The following is a 20,833-nucleotide window of genomic DNA, read 5'->3' on the forward strand; positions in this document are numbered from 1 at the left end:
GCAAATTAGCAGACTATGGGCTCTTAAAAAGCTGAAGGTTATTGTTTCTATTGGGCCAAGATTTAAACGGATATTTTTAGTCTGGATATGAAACTATGGTCCAGTATAGGAAACCAAGCCTTTTTCAACTCCAAGCATACTTGATACTTCTAGCTGTATTTTCTCATTATAATCTTTTGATGGGAGCATAACTTCTTTTCTAATGATAATTTGCATAAATAAGTTTCCACATAAACTAAAAAGTTACCATGTACATAAATTAGTTCGTCTTATTATTACATCTCGCAAAGGTAGATAGAAATACCTTACTGAACCAACACCCGTAACAAATCTATTCAGTCCAGTTTCACAGGTCAGATTCGCTAAGTGTGTGATGATGAAGGACAAAGAAGATTATCTTATTCGACGTAGTTCATAAAACCACGTACATTTGTACACACATACATTACATACAAATACATACACTCCTTGATTTCATTAGAAAGCAAGGTAGCCATACTTAGGTTCTTGATTTGGATGAAATAGCCCAAAGTTACGCTCAGTTTCAGGCCCTTGTTTTTCATTTTCATCAAACATTGCAAACACGTACGTCTCAATAGGTTCCCCTGGTGTTAAAGGAGTCCCTTGCTTCACATGATTGATCAAATTCCTAGTGTACGTCTTCGCGTTTTCCAACGTGGCACCAAACCCTCCATTGGATGGCCATCCGCTCTCGGATGCAATAACACGTCGACGATGATGTCCACCCGCCCTCCGTAGAGCCGCATACACCGAATCTACCATTGCATCATATAAATTTTGGTAACGCAACCCGTTATTAGGGTCCGTAAAAACATATCCAGGGGAATTAAATAACGCATAGTCTAGTGAAATATCTTTTGGATCATTAGCATATGCAAAGTAAGGGTAAACATTAACCAACAAAGGCGAATCATGAGTATTCATGAAATCGATTATTGGGGCTATATACAACGGGTCCTTAAATTGGCCATTAGATGGTGGGTACGAATTTGTTATTAAGTTTGCATTAATCGCCGTTGAAACTTTAATTTCATCGTTTTCGTTGTTTATATTTAGTACGTCAAGTGCATACTGAATATTTTGCATAGCTGGTGCGACTGATGATGCTGGTTGACTAGACGGGTCAACTTCATTCCCTACTACTATGTGACTAATCGAGGATCGATAGGGGAGGACGTTGGTTCGGACCCAACGGTATGCAGCACAACGACACGATGCTATGGACCGGATATTTTCATTTGCGACTCCTATCATGAGTTTGATGTCTGTTCCTTGTAAAGCTTGAAGAGTTGGTTGATCAGGAAAGTAAAGCCTCATCGCTTTTATGTTGTTGGATTTGTAGAGGTTCACCACGTCTTGTGGTGATGGTAAGTTGTTTGCAATCTTTCCATAACTTACTCCAACTTGTGCCTCTGCCATTGATAATGTCACCAAAACATTATTAGTATATGTTTAAGTACGTGTTAAGTTGTGTTAAATTTCGAAACTATATGAAATGGGCTTGGGCAACCCGAAGAAGGAGGAGGAGAGTTAGGCCCACAAACAAAGCTTTGGAGCTTCAATACTAAAATCAATTGGCAATAGTAGGAGTTACTCCTCTACCTTATAAAGTGGAACCACCTCTCCTCTTTCTCCAATGTGGGACACTCATAAGTGGGCTACAATGGGATTCAACAAATTGTTACAAAATCTGGTTAAGCTATTCAAAAACCTAAAAACTTATGTCATTTTTTTAATAATCGCAACAATTTACTTGTATATTATTAAGTGTTGTGCAGCAAGCTTTATTAGTTCGTTGTAACTTATCTCTAGTACATAACAATAGATAATAAGAAATAGATACCTGTAAGACGTAGGCTAAGCAATAACAATGCTGCGATGAGCAGCGAGGTAGTGGCAGCCATTCGAGGAATGTTAAGGGTAGCCATGGCATTCATAATTACTAGTGTTGTGTTGTGTTAATTAATTTCTTTGATAGTTTTTACTATAAAGTTGTTTGATTTGCCTCTATATATAGAGAGCAGGCAACACGTACAACTCGATAGTTTAGATACACATACACATCAACTAGTTAGTGGAGGAATAATGCAAATATGCTCCCTCCTAAATGGATAGTTACACCATCGAGGATATATATGATACAGTATAAAAAGTGAGACATGTGTAAGAAAAAGTAAGAACGACTTGCTATAGGTGGGGTTTTTGAAAGACAAAAGTATATTAAGAATGTGGTAACTGAAATTTTGTGTGAGAAACATTTTTAAAGATTGAGAAACAAATTGTAACAAAAAAAAATAAGGAACAAAGTTAATTAATTGTGCTCATTGCTCATGCGTAGTACGATGTTTAGGTTTTTTTACATGACATTATTGTCTAATTAAAATGATAAAGCTTGTTGATTTACTAGGATAAACAAAAATCAATAACTTTTGTATACATCCGGTGTACAGTAATTTACTGTACATCGGGGGTCACTTTTTATCAAATTTAGGGTCACTTTTACAATTTTTTGGGTAACTTTTATCAATAAAGTATAAATACTTAGTAACATTTATTTATGTTAGGGTAACATTTATCCATATTAGGGTAACTTTTGCTTATTTTAGGGGTAACTTTATAACGGATGTACAATATTTATTGTACATCCGATTTATTTAAAAGTTTGTGAACAAAAATATAATGTAGAACCTTTATTATAAACTCGAACATATACTTATATATGTGCTATACGCCTATACCTAAATGATGTATGACATCCATTGATCCATGCACGCGCATCACACGCACAATACAAAAGCCACAAGGTGTACCATAAGTACGTACATTATCTGATCTAGGCTAAATTATTCGGAAATACATACATAACAGTCCTGAATACGGCCTGATTGTAACAAATTTTCTTGTTGAAAAACTGAAGCAGCTAGTGTAAGGCAATTAAGTGTGTGTATAATGGTGTTAGCAAGCACTTAACAACGAAGTAGACATACTAAGAGTCAAGAGTAGTAGTGGAATGTCCACTTGAAAATTTGAATATTGGTCCTCTTAAGTGGGTGTGCGCAATTAGCCTTCAGTGGCCTAAATTATGTCCAATTTGAGAAATGTTAACTGGCTTAAGCTCGTATAGTATGCAAGAAAAGTCATATATAATTAGTTTAAACAATCCAATTGATATATCATATATATTTTGTGTTAAAAATCTTACAATATAATATCTTAATTTAATTAAATATCTTGCATACTAGTACTTAAGATCAAATTTTACTCCGTATTATTATTTTTTTATTGATGCTTGCTACTTCAGTGGACTAACCATTCATCTCGCGTGCTATCAAATCCAGATCCCTCAAATAAACTAAGCCTTTCAATGCAAGATTATTACTAGTAAATTTTTATATCAAATTTAAAATATAATTAATCATTTATATTCTATTATGTACGCCAAGGGGTGAGGGCGTGAGGTAGTAGTTACCATTGCCTAAAGCACACATCACATGCATATAGATCTAAATTTTTATAACAAAACTTATTAGTGCGTTAAATAATTGAGCCTTAATTGATTTTACTATTGTTAGTCTATTATTATTTTACCTCTAAACATGATGATGTAGTTTTTGGAAATGGTGTACGTAACACCTCAAATCATCTTAAATAGCCCAATGAGGGGTTACTTCTCCCATTTCTGAATAGTTTGGACATAATGGAAGCTTATTTGAGTGCATTTATGCAGCCCATATACATTTTATAGACTTGACGTAGTATCTTTAAGATATGTTGAGTCATTCATAACTTTTGTCTTGGCTACTTGGATTATCTCTCATTGCCGTGGATGATCAACTAAATTAGTTTTGAGGGGGTGGTCGTCATATCACTTCTCCTTGTGACTCTCTTTAGTCTTTACACCAAAAATGAAAATAAATTATCCTTCATTGCCATGATGCGCGAACATGTCAACCCTTATCCATAGTTATCCAATAGTAACAACGATGTTCCATTCCAATTTATTTATGAGAAAGTGAAAATACGAAATTGATTATATATACATTCGAAATACGAAATTGCAAGCAAGGCCAATACTCTTTTCAAGCATTATTGTTTATATAGATGCCAAGATTTAACTTCATTTGGTAACCAAACATTTTATTATTAGTCTAAGCATATATATATATATATATATATATATATAGTGTACATTTAGAAATTGAGTTGGCCATACTTAGATTGTTGATTTGGGTAGAAAATCCCAAAATTGCGTTCACTATTAGCCCCTTGTTTTTTATTCTCATCAAACATCGAAAACAAGTACGTCTCAATAGGCTGCCCTGCCATCAAAGGAGTCCCCTGCTTAACATGATTGACCAAGTTTTCATAATAGGCCTTTGCATTGTCCATTGTAGCAGCCAAGCCACCGCGAGATGGCCATCCACTCTCGGACACAACGACACGAGGGTGGTTCTTTCCTGCCTTCCCTAGAGCCGCGTACACTGAATCCACCATTGCATCAAATAAATTTTTGTAGGCCAACCCGTTGTTAGGATCGGTGAAAACAACTTCATTGGCGTTAAATAATGCATAGTCAAGAGAAATATGTTGTGCATCATTTATGTAAGCAAAGTAAGGGTAAATATTTGCTAACAAAGGCGAGTCGTGACTATTTAAAAAGTCTATTATTGGGGTAATATATGACGGGTCTTGGAATTCGCCATTAGATGGAGGGTACGAGTTTTTAATTAGGTCTGTATTAATGGCCGTTGAAATTTTAATTTCGTAATTTAAATTGTAAGAATTTTGAGATGCATTTAATGCATATAATATATTTCGCATAGCTGGTAGGATTGACGAGGCTTGTTTATCAGACGGTTTGATTTCGTTCCCCACCACAATGTACTTGATCAATGATCCAAAAGGGAGAACGTTTCTTCTAATCCATCGTTTCGCAGCACACGAACATGATGCTAAGGACTCAATATTCTCATTTGCGATGCCCAACATGAGTTTGATGTCTGTTCCTTGTAAGGCTTGAAGAGTATCTTGATCAGAAAAATAGAGTCTCATTGCTTTAATCCCGTTCGATTTGTATAAGTTCACCACATCTTGTGAAGATGGTAAGTTGTCTCCAATCTTTCCGTAACATACTCCAATTTGAGCCTCTATACATTAAATAAATACATTAATTAATCAACACCTTATTTTTTAATAGGAAAATCAACACATTAATTAGCTTAATAGGAGTGTAAGTATAAGGGCATGGAATGTTATTGCATACATTAAGTTTTGATTATTTACATTTTGCAAATAAATGGTAAGATTAGAATGTAATAAGAGAAATACCTGTAGAGTGTAGGCAAAAGAATAAGAATGCAGCGATGAACAGCAAGGTAGTGGCAGCCATTCGAGTTAAAATTTTAACTTAATAATGGTTTAAACTTTAAAGTCATGCGATCATTTCATTTGCCTAGCTATTTATATAGAGTATGTATGCGACACAACTCAAGAGTAGTGGTCGAGCGTGTACAAATAAAAAAAGAGCTACTAATGTATAATACTAGCTATCATCACAATTATATAGGTTTTTGAAAGTTCGATTCACTTGATATTTGCACGGTCTTTATAAAAGTGCACCATTAAAAGGTATAAAAGTTGGTACTACTTTATACACCCGCTTAAGCTAATGTTATTCCATATATTCAAGGTACGTATATGTTAGAGGACCAACTCAACCAAAAGCTTAAGCTGATGGTTGAGGCCCAGGAATATGTTTTATACTCTATCAGTATATATACTTGGTTCAACCCCCTAATACAATTTCAAAAGTTGTACTTGGTTCCACCCCCTAATTAATTCTCACCATGCATACTCCCTCCGTCTTAGGGCCTGTTCACATTTACTTAATTTCAGTTCAGTTCAGCTCCAATCAGTTCAGTTCAGTTCAGTTCAGTTCCAATCAGTTCAGTTCAGTTCAGTTCAGTTCCAATCAGTTCAGTTCAGTTCAGTTCAGCTCTTAATTTCCCTCTCACATAAAGTATTCATTTCAGCTCAATTCAGTTTAGTTCAGTTCAGTTCAGTTCAGTTCCAATCAGTTCAGTTCAGTTCAGTTCAGCTCCAATCAGTTCAGTTCAGTTCAGCTCAATTCAGTAAATATGAACAGGCCCCTTAATTAGAATATTTAGAATGTTAAACTTTTTTTCACTATTCATGTATTATATTTGACCATAATTTTTTATTAACATAATAAAAATATATTTATCAAAAAATATGTTGTTAGATGGGTATTAGTATAAAGTTTCATAACATAGTTTTAAACATAATTTTTATTAACATTTAATCTATCTATAACTTTATACTAAAGGCGAAACCAGGAATGACACATGTCATTTCCTGGTTAAAAATTTTCCCTCCAAAAATTTTTATTTTTTTTATTTTTTTTAATTTTTTTGGCCAAAGCTTCTTAGAGAAGTTTTTAATACAAACTATACAATAATAATTCACTTCCTATTTGATAAGCATATCTTATTTATATGCAATAATAGTTTTCTATCTATAACTTTGTAATGTAATTCAGAGTTATTTTTATTAGTCGTGCATATATTATTCTCTCTATTTTCTTTAGTGTGATAAATTTTTTAATTATTTTTTTTTGTAATTACAGAACTTTCATCTTATTTTGCAATTAAGTTTTTTTTATTATTAAATAGAAGTCTTAAACTAATGATATGTATTAAAAATTACCGTGCATGGCACGGGACTTAACCTAGTATTATATAAAAGTAAAGTCAAACTATTGTATTGATCTGTACAAAGTTAATTGTGTTAGATATTATGAACACATCAATATATCAAATCTTCGAGTTGAATCAAGGGGCGGCCAATTGGACTGTATAAACCCTAGTTTGCCATAAAAGTTGATCCGACAGCATGCATAATAATCAATGATATTGTTTCTCTTTAAACAATTTTCAGTTGATATATATAAGTATATTTTTTGTTTTTGAATACCCATATATATATATAAGTATATAGTTTAGCAAGTCAAGTTGTATAGTGGTAGTAGCTAGCTTAATTTGATCTATTATTACTTCTTGTCGTCTTAGCATGTAAGTAGACATTCTTGAACAAGTTCAAAGTATATAGTGGAAATGTAGGTGGAGGCCTTCTTGTAAATGTGAACATTGGCCTTCTTAAGTGGGAGTACTCAATTATTCATTAAGTCTAATGTCCACAAATTTGCATGCTAAAATTAAATATCTTATCACGTATGATAGTTGCTAGTTAACAATTAATACCTCAAGTGGTTAGAGCTTTCCTCTCGGTCCCAGGAGATATTGAAAGTGGTGCAAGTCGTACAACATAAGGGTTCTTAATCGATCATAAAAAAAAACCCTTAATATTGTGTAAGATTGATCTTAATTCAATCTAAAATTTAGCAGCCATTATAAATACGAAGTACAAGTATTAAAAAGTTTTCGACTTTACATTTGGGATATCATAAAGAGTACTCCATAAACTATAGGAGCAATATATACATGAGTGTACATTATAGTTTAAATATCATATCTCTAACGATATAATGTTTCCAATTTAATTAAATAAGCCTTATATATACCTGTCTATATTAACTACATATCTAGTGGTTTGTTTTCACCAAAAAAAAAAAAAAAAAAAAAAATACTATCTAGTGGTTTGTTTAAGATCAACTTGGCATAATACATTAACAATTATATTAGTGTCTAAATCGAGTTCAAAATCTCAGTTCCATTACGTCTTATTTTATGTATCACTTGATATTATTGGTTCACACATCACCAGACCACCATAACAAATTCTATTATTAATCTTCACTATTACATATTTTTGGAGGTAATTTTTCAACACATAGTTTTTCTTGATTGATGATTGTGTAGCAAAAAGTTAAAATAAGAAAATTTATAAGAATTATATATCATCGATCAATTATTTTGCGATATATTTATGAGTACGTAATTGATTAATCAGCTTGATTTATGATACGGTTACAACTTATATTACTAAAAAATCATGTTACCTTATACAAAATTATACCAATTCAAGTACACGTCTTTATTAAAGTTCAAAAAAAAAAAAAAAAAAAGTCACAACATTTAGAAAACCTTTCTTGTTAGGGAAACTCCTAATGCACACAACATTATCAAGATACTTATTTTGCATTTATACATACGTACTTATAGGTAATACTCCTGAATATCGATCAACAGATGTCGAGTATGCCATACTTAGGATGTTGATCGGGTGTAAAAAGCCCGTAAGAACGCTCCGATTCGTCCCCGGGTTTCTGATCCTCGTCAAACATTGCAAACAAGTACGTTTCAATCTCTTGACCTAGTGTCAAAGGAGTCCCCTTCTTAACATGTTTGATCAAATTGGTGTAGTAAGTCTTTGCATTTTCCGGTGTAGCGGCCTCTTCCTCTCCGTTATGCAACACCCCTCCGCACTCTAAGCCCCCGTTCGTTTGGTGGTGACTTTTTCTACTAGCCTTCATCTTTATTACGTTACCAAATCCACCTTTCGAAGGCCACCCACTTTCCGAGATCACCACCCTAGGTGGCTTGTGCCTCGTGTTGTGCCTACGACCATTATCGACTGAATAGGTGTACTCATCAGGTGCATTTGTAACAACTTTCTCTATTGCTACATACATTGCATCATAAATTGCGTCGAATAAATTCTGGTAATTTTTACCACTATTTTCATCCGTAAATACAATCCCACAAGCAGTAAATAACGCAAAGTCTAGTCTAATATTTTTGGGATCATTCATATAAGTAGTGTAGGGCTGAATATTTACCAACAAAGGTGATTCATTAATTGTTAAGAAGTTTATTATTGGGGCAACATATGATAAGTTTTTAAATTCGGCATTAGATGGTGGATACGAGTTTATGATTAAACTCGTGTCAATGGCCGTGGAAACCTTTATATCACTTGTTATATTGTTAGAATTTAGTGCATTTAAAATATTTTGCATAGCTGGTTCGACTGATGAGGCTGGTTGGTCAGACGGATGGATTTCATTACCGACAACAATGTATTTGATAAATTCTACGTAGGGGACGACGTTGTTCTGAACCCATTCATCGGCGGTGGGTTGATCACACGCTATACATTGTATGTCTTCATTAGGGACACCCAACATGAGCTTGATGCCTGCTCCTTGTAGGGCTTTGAGTGTCGTTTCGTCGGGCTCGTAGAGTCTCATTGCCTCTATGCCGTAGTAATCGTAGAGTTGTGTTGTATTTTCGCCGCTTGGTAAGTTGTTTCCTTTCCTTCCATAACATACTCCAATTTGCGCTTCTACATTACATTTTGCTCATCATTAGTACAAGTTTCAATAAGCTTGCTTAGCTAATTAAGATGAGATAACGAGATTTATGTTACCAAGTACATTAATTAAGCAGTAAAAACTTGTTATTTGACACACATATAGACATTCATTTTTAAAGCAAGTATGTTAAATCTAATTGATTTCAATATTCATTAGGAATTCCCCTCATGATCGAGAAAATCCCAAAAATTCTCTATATTTTACCTTTATAAACAAAAATAGTAGGAAATTTGCCAAATAGAGCCTTTTTATTTTTTATTATATTTTTATTTTTATTTTTTGGTGAAGTTACCATAGAGCCTATGAATTATTGAATCTGGAGCTGATAATATCTAACACGACTATATAATATGACTTGAAGGCTGAAGCTGACATGAAATACAATAATAGATGACTACGTCATGTGTTAAACGCATTGGCACAATAAAGGATATAAATCAATTATTATTACTACCTCCGATTCATAAAAATGTTAAAACTCATTGGCACAATAATAAGATATAAATCAATTATTACTACCTCCGATTCATAAAAATGTTAAAACTCATCGGCACAATAATAGGCAAAATTAAAGATACCTGTAAGATGTAGACTAAGTAATACGAATGCTGTGATGAGCAGCGAGGTAGCGGCAGCCATTGCAGGAGTGAAGTTTGTTTGATAATGGACTAATGATAAGTCAATCATTTCAGTTTTTCACATGCCACTTTATATAGACAATTATTATTTATTAATGTCATAATAATTCAAATAAAAAAATTAGTCATAATAATAAAAATATTGCCCAAAAGGCATGCGGCCCAGAGAGTATGCGGGCAACGCGGCCCATGATATCTAGCCATCGAAAATAGCAATAAATTAATGATGTTGAAAAATCTCTCATCAAATATTTAAACATTTTGTTTTTGACACAAAATATTTACACAATATTAATATGTTAAACTAACACAAATTTCACAAGATACATATTATACAGTAGTATGAAATAACATCACGTAGTAATACATAATACAGATTATTAATTACTCGAATAAGTATAACATAATACTTTTAAAACTATTATATTTTGTTACATCTTTTCATCAAATAAAAAAAAAAGCACATTTTATTACATCTTTAGGCTATGCCCGTGTGTTATATTTCATTTATTCATTACATATGGACATATGTTAAATAGATTTCAATTGAAACTAAGTTGGTATTTCGGTTGTTTATTAGGCCTAAACAATCCAAAATTGTTCTCAGTACTAGCACCACCTTTTTGATTCTCATCAAACATAGCAAATAAGTAAGTCTCAATTGCTTGTCTCTTCAAGGGAGTACCTTGCCTATAATGTGCTATTAAACCCCTATAATACGTCTGAGCATTATTAAACGTAGCAGCACCACGGTTATCACCACCAGCCGAAGGCCAACCGCTTTCGGACACTACAATTGGTACGTTAGGGCCTCCAGCCTTTGCCAATGCAGCATACACCGTGTCGACTAGTGCATCAAATAGGTTTTGGTATTGTAAACCGTTATTTCTATCGGTAACTTGTGCGTTGGGTGAAGTAAATAGTGCATAATCTAGGTTTATGGATGGTGTGTAAAGGTAAGAAAAGTATGGATAAATATTGGCTAATAAAGGAGCGTTATTACTTCTTAGGAAGTTAACAATTGGATTCATGTATGATGCAGATGTAAAAACACCTTCGGAGGGTGGGAAGCCGGACACGATCGAACTCTTGATTGTTGTGGAGGCTTTGATTCTACCACCTAAGTTTGCCGAATTAAGGGCATTTTGGACATTTCGCATGGCAGAAAGGACTGATCCTGCCTCGGCATCATTAGGCATGATTTCATTACCTACTGAAATATAACGAAAATTTACATTAGACGCGTAAGGGACTACATTGTTTTGGACCCAAGTGTTTGTGGCTCCAGCATTAGAGCCGAGTGATATGACATTGGAGTTAGGGACGTCGAGGATTAGCCCTATGTTTGAATTTCTTAGGGCTTGGAGGGACCCTTGGTCCGGGTCATACAGTCTCATCCGTGTTATTCCATTATTTCTGTAAAGGGCTACTACTTCTTGTGGGGATGGTAGATTGTTCCCAAGTCTTCCATAACATACACCAATTTGCGCCTCTACATTACATGAAACAAATTACATCAATAAGATTGATTATTCGCTTCCATTTATCATAAAATATTTACTACTATACTACTAAAGAAAGACAAATAAATGATTAAGCATTTTGCATACCTATTACTTGAAGGCTTGGTAGAAATATTGCAATAAGCAGCAAAGTAGCAACTGCAAAAGGTTTGCTTAATAGCCCCATTGAAAAATTATGTTTAAGAATTGAACAAAGTTTATAATTATATTTTAATTGTAGTTAAATTATTATGAAAAGGGCAATATTTAAAGGAAATTGGAGTAGCCCAAAGTCCACACTATGATTCAAAAATAATTAATTAGTATGAATAAAAGTCTACTAATATTACCACTGCATAATTGCTTGGTACATTGTTTCAAACACAAAATGTCCTTTATTATATACAATATTTCAAAATGCATTAAAAAACAAATCATGGTTAATTGGTTAAGCCATTTTATTAATTAACTTGTGACGTGGGTAATTAGAAATTTAATTATATGTAATGTGTATATCATCATCGTCATTGGTCGAAACCTTAAACAAATGCATGGGGTGTACGCTAAAGTAAAGTGGACTTGAAGATTATTGAAATCATAAAGAAGAATATAGGAATTTGATGGTTCTTTGTTAAAAATTCCTTAGAAAAAACCTTAGCTGAATGTATATATGGAACAAAGATGATAGCCAAATAGGAAAGAAAATATAATATGGAGTAGTTTTTAATTTTTTACAATATTTTCTAAGAGAATTTTGGTAAATAAAAAACTATAACAAAAAATTAGTTGGGGAAATTTTTAATGAAGAAATAAAATATGTGTCATTGTTGATCTTTGTTTTAGTATATACTACTACAGTAATTATATACTTCGTAACAAATAACTTTTGACACTACTTCAAAAAATAGAAAAAAGAGTGACAAGAGAGTAACAATTTGTTTTCAAGGATAATGTTATTGTTATTCTTATTCCCAATACTCTGTATTTTTGTATCATAAATATCAATGGTGTGAGAGTGAGAGATAATTGAAGTGGTTAGAAATTTCCTTCTGTTTTTTTATTTTTATTTTTAGCTGTGGTTAAGTTCCAGTCTTTTCCCAATTGTTATTGTAAGGGATCGAACACATGTCCTCTCTATCAAGTGTAGTCCCAATCACTGCTATACCAATATCCAATTGATATTTCTAAGCGATCTTAGAATCAATTCTCATTACTTACCTTTTTGGCTCTCTATATACCAAAAATAAATATTCATACTAACGATATTGAACGATTCTATACACCGTTAGTCAGTCACATACATACATTTCTATAAATATATGCCCAAAAGGCATGCGGCCCAAACAATACGTGGGCAATTTGGCCGACAATGCCTAAGCATCCGAAATACCAATAATGTTGAACGAATTTCTCGTCATGAAATTAATACGAAGTATCATGTAGTAGACTAGTAGAGTAGTAGTGCATAATATTTCAATAATACTTTTTTTAGACGGGCATAATATCAATAATATTATTACAACTAAAATTGAAAACATTTATTACATATTTAGGCAAAGCCTGTGTAACATTGTTTCACTTATTCATTATAATGATCATAACATCATACGAAGTATAATATATAGAAAACTATATAGGAGTAATTAAATTTCAATTGAAACTGAGTTGGTATTTGGGCTGTTTATTGGGCCTAAACAGTCCAAAATTATTCTCAGTACCACCACCCTTTCTGTTCTCATCAAACATTGCAAACAAATACGTCTCAATTGCTACTTTCTTCAAGGGAGTCCCTTGCTTGTAATGGCCTATTAAACCCTTGTAATACTGCCCTGCGTTACCAAAATTAGCAGCACCACGTCTATCAGCACCAGCCGAAGGCCACCCGCTTTCGGACACGACAATCGGTACGTTAGGCCCTCCAGCCTTTGCCAATGCAGCATACACCGTGTCTACTAATGCATCAAATAGGTTTTGGTATTGTAACTTGTTATTTTGATCAGTAACTTTGACGTTGGGTGAAGTAAAGAGCGCGTAATCTAGTTGTATAGAATCAGTACCAAGGTAAGAGAAGTATGGATAGATATTGGCTAATAAAGGAGCATTGTTACTCTTTAGAAAGTTAACAATTGGATTCATGTATGATGAAGATGTAAAAACACCGTTCGAAGGTGGGAAACCCGAAACGATCTCACTCTTGATTGCTGTGGAGACTTTGATTTTACCACCTAAGTTAGCCGAATTAAGGGCATTTTGGACATTTTGCATGGCGGATAGGACTGATCCTGCCGCGCCATCACCAGGCATAATTTCGTTACCTACTGAAATGTAACGAAAATTAACATTAGACGCGTAAGGGACTACATTGTTTTGGACCCATGTCCTTGCATTTGCAGCATTGGCGAGTGATGTGACTTTGTCGTTAGGGACATCGAGGATTAGCCCTATGTTTGAATTTCTTAGGGCTTGGAGGGTTCCTTGATCGGGATCATACAGTCTCATACGTGTTATTCCATTATTTTTGTATAGGGTTACTACGTCTTGTTGGGATGGGAGATTGTCCCCATTTCTTCCATAACATACACCAATTTGCGCCTCTGTATTACATGAAACAAATTACATTTACATTTGATCAATAAAATTGATTTTTCTCTAGTCTACCACTATAATTTAAGTTCAATTTCTACTACTAAAACTAAAGAAGAGCAAATAATAAAGCATTTTATTGCATACCTGTTACTTGAAGACTAGGTAGAAATGTTGCAAGAAGTAGCAAAGTAGCAACTGCAGAAGGTTTGCTTATTAACCCCATTTGAAATTGGATTTAATTAAGAACAAAGCTTAATAGTTTTAGTTGTAGATTGTATTATCATGCAAAGGTCAATATTTATAAGGAAATTGGAGTAGCTGAAAAGTCCACACTATAATTAAAAAATAAATTATAAATATGAATAAGTCTAACAATATGGCTGCTTGGTATATTATTTCAAACGCAAATTATGTCCTTTATCTACAATATTTCAAATCGCATAAAAAAATAAATGATTAGGCCAGGTTGAACGGTTTTTTGCGTATAGCAGCCCCTTTAAGGATTAACTTGTGATGTGGGTTAGAAATTTGTTTATACTGCTTCGTTCCGTTTCACATTATGTGCATCAATTGAATTTTTTATATTCACAAAAATTAGCCACTTATAGCATTAATATGAATAAATCATCTCTAATATAAAACGGAGGTGGTACGTAGTATGTGAGTTTATCATTTACATTGATTGAAACCTTTAAACTAATGCATTTGGTGTATACAGACTGTACACAAAAGTAGGGGATCTTGAATATTGAGATAGGGATCATGACAAAGATAGTATAAGAAAAATTGATCCTAATTAGTTTGAGGGAGGGAAGAAAGCTTGAGGAAATTGAATTGTCTATGTAACTCACAATTGATCTATTCTAAGCTAGACCTCGCATAACTTGAGTGACCGAATCAGATTACTTGATTCGTAATTTGAATTGTACCCTAAATACGACCATCACTCATTTTAAGTATATAATGATCCGAATGCTTAGTCTAGCTCCTTAAGAAATCATCTATCTTCTAACAAATTAATTTTTTATACTACGTACATTTTTTTGTTGAGTTGATCATGCGACATAAAATTAATTAAAAGCTAACGTACAATTAATGTAAAACGAGTGTAGCTGAGATATTATGTGCCAGTTGAGCATGAATGTGAGGCGCCTCGTACGTGGCTTAGCGTAGCAATGTAAACATTGAACACTCCAAATTTGAAAAGTCTAACCTATTTATTACGTAACTAACTAGTCCATATATATCAGAATTTCCACAAGTTTTGTTTTCCTCTTGACTTGTTGATTATACACATGTTATGGTCTACGTATGACTAATTAATCCAGTCCCAATTTCCTGGTTGTTAGGTCTTACACCATTTTGATTTGTTCTTATCTTTTTTGTGAGACATAATTATAATAATGTAATAATCCTTCCATGTATATAATAATACTATATTGTCTATATATCCGTCCTCTAGGTCTTAGTATAAATTAATTTTATAACTCTTTATCTTAATAAAAGAACTTAAAAAATGTGCAACAACCTAGTCATCTTTGTAAAACAAATTTCTACTGTATTTTTCAAAGTCATTTATTTACAAATATTTAAGAGTTACTTGTTTAGCTCGATCTCTAAATTATTAACATTCGTCCATATGCACAACAAGGCAGTAGGCACAATTCAATATCTTACATTACAAAATACAAGTAAATAATAATAATGGAGAAAGCATTGTAAATTTCTCTATGACCATCGATTCAGTGATTAATATGTTAGAAAAAAATGTAGTTATATGAATCATATTAAATTTGTTTTAATATATATTTCCGAATAATAAACTTATTTTTAATTTTTACAAAAAGACAATACTTGTATGATAATATTGATATTCGCCTATTCGGAGGTTTACATTGACAAACATTAAAAAAGTACTTGTGTAATTTTAATAGCAACACGAAAAAGAGGTAGTATTATTACAAACTTAGAAAATTTAAGTGATAAACAAGAAATTAGGCTTACCATTGACTTAGTCAACAGCAGGCCCACAACCACACTTGGTCCAGCTCATAAGTTATAGTACTATCAATTAAAGTTCAATGGGCCATACTTGGGCTTCTGATCAGGACTAAAAAGCCCAAAATTACGTTCAGTTTCATCCCCTGGTTTCTTATCCTCATCAAACATGGAAAACAAGAAAGTCTCAATTGGCCTTCCTGGTTTCAATGGAGTTCCTTTCTTCACATGGCTGATCAAATTGGTGTAGTACGTCTTCGCATTCGCGGCTGATGCCGCAAACCCACCACTTGATGACCACCCGCTTTCGGACGTGACCAATGAAACTTCATATCCACCAACCTTATCAAGAGCCGCATACGTAGCATCCGCTAGGGCATCAAATAAGTTTTGGTAATTCTTCCCATTTTTAGGGTCCGTAGCAACCGTACCGGGTGCGGTAAATAATGCATAGTCAAGTGAAATTTGTTGATGATTATTTACGTAAGCAAAATAAGGGTAAATGTTAACCATCAAAGGTGAACCATTGCTTTTTAGGAAGTTCACTATAGGTGTAATGTAGTTAGGGTTACCAAATTGACCATTAGATGGCGGGAAGGCGTTTACGACTAGATCTGTACCAATGGACGTGGAAACTTTAATTTGGCCACCTAAGTTGTTCGCATTTAGGGCATTTAAAACATTTTGCATAGCTGGTAAGACTGATGAGGCTTTTTGATCATTCGGGGAAATTTCATTTCCAACTAAAATGTATTTAATTGATGATGCAAAGGGAACGACGTTGTTTTGAACCCATTGGTTCGCGGCTGAGGGGTTAGAACCTATCGACTGAATGTTGTCGTTAGGGACGCCTAGGGTGAGTCGAATGCCCGATCCTTGTAACGCATTAAGCGTGGCGTGGTCGGGATAGTATAGCCTCATTGCGCCAATGCCGTTGGATTTGAAGAGGTTTACTACATCTTGTTGTGATGGTAAGTTGTCTCCGTCCCTTCCATAGGCTACTCCAATTTGTGCCTCTGCATAAGCCAATGTCCAAATTATATTTGTTTTTTTTTAAAAATTCTTTTGTGCAATTGTACATGGATTAATATTATAGGTATCATATCATTATGTGTATATGTTCCAAAGTTTTAATAATTTCACAAGGAAAATAAAAGTTAAATAAACATTATTATTGTGACAAAATTTTATTAAGTACGAAGTATTATTAAAATAATTAAGCATGACAATGATGTAAGCTTAAACTATAATGATGCATAATGTTAATAACATGGACATTCTTATTAATAATTAATAAAGTTAATATAAAAAAAAGTTGAGATTTTTTTGGATGAATCTATAATATCTCACATAAAAGATGGTCAAAGAGCATGAATATATCGAAGTCAAAATGATGTGACGCAATTAATAAATATATACCTGTAAGGTGTTGGCATGACAATAGGGTTGCTACGATGAACAAACAAGTGGAGGCGGTTGAAATAGCCATGGAAGGGTTGCCAAGGTTAGCCATAGATAGCTAGAAGAAGAAAAAAAATTAAAGGAAGGATATCACACTTGGAAAGAAGCAAAAGTGATAAGATTTGTAGCAAAACTATTTTGGTACATTTTAAGTCCTTCCATTATATGCCCCTTATATAGATAAACAAGACCACACGACTTTGACTACATGCAGACCGAACTGCAAAAGTGTTTAATTTCTCTTACTCGTATAGTCATTTGTAGTTATTGTAAGGTTCATTCATCTATGAAAATTTCCACTGACATTAATAATTTCTATGTTTATTTTCAGTCGGACCCACAATGTTTAGAATTTTACACTACATACTGTCTTTTGTGATTTATATGATGAAAAAAAAAGTCCTATAAAATGTTGTTAGATTCGTCTCGGAATATACTTGTTTAATATAAGAACTTTGTATAGTTTTTACTAAAATACAACTTAAGATATTTAAGCTAAATACAATTTAAGCTATAAATATGCATCTAAGTTGCAATTAAAAAAATGAAGTATGTTTTTAACTTTCAATTATAATTTCTTTTAGTAATTAAACTCCATTTTTTCCATATATATGCCAAAGGCATAAAGCTATAGGTCCAAAGAAACTTACAATAATAATGCATGAAAATGAACTTGCGACAAAAATATCAAGCAAGAGGCTAGCTAATTGACGAAAATGTATGATATGATGGTCTACGAGACTACGACTCGACCTAAGCAATTTTTTTTTTTTTTTTTTGAGGGACCTAAGTTGATTAATAATTGTATGAATATATGGAATGTGGAGTACGGATTATAAATGTACTATTTAATTAACATTCTATCCGATCCGTTTATGAGTAATTGAAACATTAAAGCTATATGTACAATGTTTAAGGATAAATTTTCCGTAACAAAATTAGTAGTGTGATTGCCTAATCGGGATTGATGGAAGACAAGAAAATTATATAGGGATGATACGGAAAAGGTAGCGCTATTGCATTTAATCCAAATAATTAGAAGCTAAAGACGATAATTTGTAGTTAATTAGAAATGGATGAAGTACAATCTTCTATACGGAGTACCATATATATTAAAGTAATAAATCACCACATAAAACACTTGGCATAATTTTGTGAAAAAATTTCCCTTCAAAATTGAAATTCAAATTCTAAGGGTATTAAATTTAAAAATAGGTGTTACAGTAGTCCTTTAATTTCAATTCATTATTATTATTAATATATTATTAAACCTTATTATTATGAATCCGTGCATTGCACGGGGTTAAAACTATATTGTGTATATATATATGCTCGTACACACTAATTATATGGAAAGTTATGGGGGAAGAGGAGGAGTTGAACCCGTGAGCTATCATACATAAGACGATAAGCCCTTAGTTTTGGTGATGGCCTTATTATATCATCAATTATTATTAATTTTTTACTATTTGTCTAATTACTTTCCTTTTCTTAATTAGAAGATTCCTCCACTCAGAAACTGTGTTACACTATGTACAATCACATGGTTAGAAAATAAATTTAGTGGCTGATTAAACATTACTAATATAGTCCTTGCATTGTCCCAATGTACTGTGCATTTGGTTTTCTCCTCATTGTCATTTAAGCTACAACTGGAGAGAGTGATGAAGGAGTTATGTCTTCGTCGTGTGCAATTACTAGATATATAATAATTGGATCAAATTATGGAGATAATTAAGTCCGGACATTTGGGTCGTCGTTTTGCCATAGCTAGAGGTACTTACGATCTTTGGACTAGTAAAATAGGCCAAAGCCCAATTGGACGGATCCTATAAGGTCACACAAAGGGGCTAGATCGAGCATTAGAGGACGAGGCCCATCATGGGCCTCATCACTCTAGGTGGCCGGCCATGTAGGGGCTTTGAGAGGCTATTGGGCTTCGTGCCCTAGTCTAATTATGATGAGATTATAAATAGACTAGGTGCCTAGGTTTGCATACAAGGAATTAACTGATCATTTAGATCAAACCCTAATTAGCAAACACGAAACCAAACCCCTCTCATACTCCCTCTCTCACGGCTCTCTCCTCCTCCTAGGCGCGGTGGTGTCTTGTGGTGGTGGTGGTTCGTGCGGTGGTCGGTTGTCCGAAAAGGTGGTGATCGCGGCTTTCCTCAATCACTCGACCAATCTAGTATTGGTGGACGGCTCGTTCGAATCTCGTGGACTAAGTAGAGGAGCAACACTTGGGGCTCTATTCTCTCCCTGATTTGCCTGTCGAATAGCTTCGTGGAATTCACGCTTCAAAGGTATGATTATGTGTCTTGTGTGTTATGCATGTGATTCTTGGGATTAGGTACTTTATTGAATATGATTCATATATGTTTTTCCGCTGCGTAGTACCTATAAACTCCTACAGTGGTATCAGTTAGCCTCTTGCATTAACGCGCTAGATCATAATAATATGATTATTTGATGTCCACGTTAATTTTATAATCAATTAAGAGGGAGAAATTAATTTAATTATGGTTCGATTATTATTTTAATGTGATTAAACTTTTGGAATCGGTTAAATGCGATTTAATTATGCTCAAATAGCCATAAAGAGACCGAATTATGCCCTAGTATTTCGAAAATTTCGAAAACCCTAACCCTAAATTTCGAAAATTCCAAGCCCTAAAATATGATTTTTGTGCTTGATTTTGTTTTAATTCGATTTGTTTTATGGTTCATAATTTTAATTGATTCGATTCATGCATAAAAATGTTTTATGTATGATCATAGATTTAATTTTAAATGTTAAAATTAAATTGGGATTAATTTTATGATGAACTCTATTTTAAAATTGAATATGATTTAATTTTAATCTTATGGACTAATTTAATTTAATTAGGATAAATGTTATTTTAATTAAATTAAAACACAAAAAAAAAATTAATTTATTTTGGCCGGCAACCGCGGCTGGGTGGCGCAGCCACGGCGGCTGCCGACCAGGTGGCGTCCAAGAGGGAGGGAAGGGAGGGCGGCGGTCTAGGGTGGCTGTGGGCAGCAGCGTGCAACCGTTGCACGGCTGCTGCCACGGCTGCAGCTTGGTGCTGCTGCTGCCTTGCGCTGCAGTGGCTGCTGCAAGGCAGCCAGCCACCGTGGCTAGCCCCGGCTGGCCACGCACGGTGGCCTGCAGCCCAGCAGTAGCAGCTGCCACGCTGCTGCCCTTGCGGCAGTGGCTGCTGTCACGGCAGCCAGCCACCGTGGCTAGCTTCGGCTAGCCAACCACG

General features: G+C 33.9%; 5 protein-coding genes and 1 pseudogene across 5 annotated transcripts; all 6 read right to left on the reverse strand.

The window, feature by feature from the left end:
• Positions 1–477: 477 nt before the first annotated feature.
• Positions 478–1,949, reverse strand: LOC145606125 (glucan endo-1,3-beta-glucosidase-like). The gene is made up of 2 exons (XM_081662179.1): positions 1,865–1,949; positions 478–1,433 (listed from the first exon to the last, which is right to left on the reverse strand). Exons 1-2 carry the CDS (start codon positions 1,947–1,949, stop codon positions 478–480), a joined length of 1,041 nt encoding a protein of 346 aa, XP_081518305.1.
• Positions 1,950–4,212: 2,263 nt separating this feature from the next.
• On the reverse strand, positions 4,213–5,410 carry LOC145606086 (glucan endo-1,3-beta-glucosidase-like). The gene is made up of 2 exons (XM_081662145.1): positions 5,350–5,410; positions 4,213–5,168 (listed from the first exon to the last, which is right to left on the reverse strand). The coding sequence occupies exons 1-2, from the start codon at positions 5,408–5,410 to the stop codon at positions 4,213–4,215; spliced, it is 1,017 nt and encodes a 338-aa protein (XP_081518271.1).
• A 2,832-nt stretch (positions 5,411–8,242) lies between these two features.
• LOC145606199 (glucan endo-1,3-beta-glucosidase pseudogene) lies at positions 8,243–10,015 on the reverse strand (annotated as a pseudogene).
• A 541-nt stretch (positions 10,016–10,556) lies between these two features.
• Positions 10,557–11,703, reverse strand: LOC145605755 (glucan endo-1,3-beta-glucosidase-like). The gene is made up of 2 exons (XM_081661822.1): positions 11,625–11,703; positions 10,557–11,506 (listed from the first exon to the last, which is right to left on the reverse strand). Exons 1-2 carry the CDS (start codon positions 11,701–11,703, stop codon positions 10,557–10,559), a joined length of 1,029 nt encoding a protein of 342 aa, XP_081517948.1.
• Positions 11,704–12,978: 1,275 nt separating this feature from the next.
• On the reverse strand, positions 12,979–14,374 carry LOC145604540 (glucan endo-1,3-beta-glucosidase-like). Its single transcript, XM_081660426.1, has 2 exons — positions 14,247–14,374; positions 12,979–14,110 (listed from the first exon to the last, which is right to left on the reverse strand). The coding sequence occupies exons 1-2, from the start codon at positions 14,323–14,325 to the stop codon at positions 13,167–13,169; spliced, it is 1,023 nt and encodes a 340-aa protein (XP_081516552.1). The 5' UTR covers positions 14,326–14,374; the 3' UTR covers positions 12,979–13,166.
• A 1,633-nt stretch (positions 14,375–16,007) lies between these two features.
• LOC145604631 (glucan endo-1,3-beta-glucosidase-like) lies at positions 16,008–17,693 on the reverse strand. Its single transcript, XM_081660534.1, has 2 exons — positions 17,520–17,693; positions 16,008–17,116 (listed from the first exon to the last, which is right to left on the reverse strand). The coding sequence occupies exons 1-2, from the start codon at positions 17,611–17,613 to the stop codon at positions 16,170–16,172; spliced, it is 1,041 nt and encodes a 346-aa protein (XP_081516660.1). The 5' UTR covers positions 17,614–17,693; the 3' UTR covers positions 16,008–16,169.
• Positions 17,694–20,833: the final 3,140 nt, after the last annotated feature.

This window comes from Chenopodium album, chromosome 22 (genome assembly GCF_948465745.1).
Source record: "Chenopodium album chromosome 22, dcCheAlbu1.1, whole genome shotgun sequence".
NCBI classification, from domain to species: domain Eukaryota; kingdom Viridiplantae; phylum Streptophyta; class Magnoliopsida; order Caryophyllales; family Amaranthaceae; genus Chenopodium; species Chenopodium album.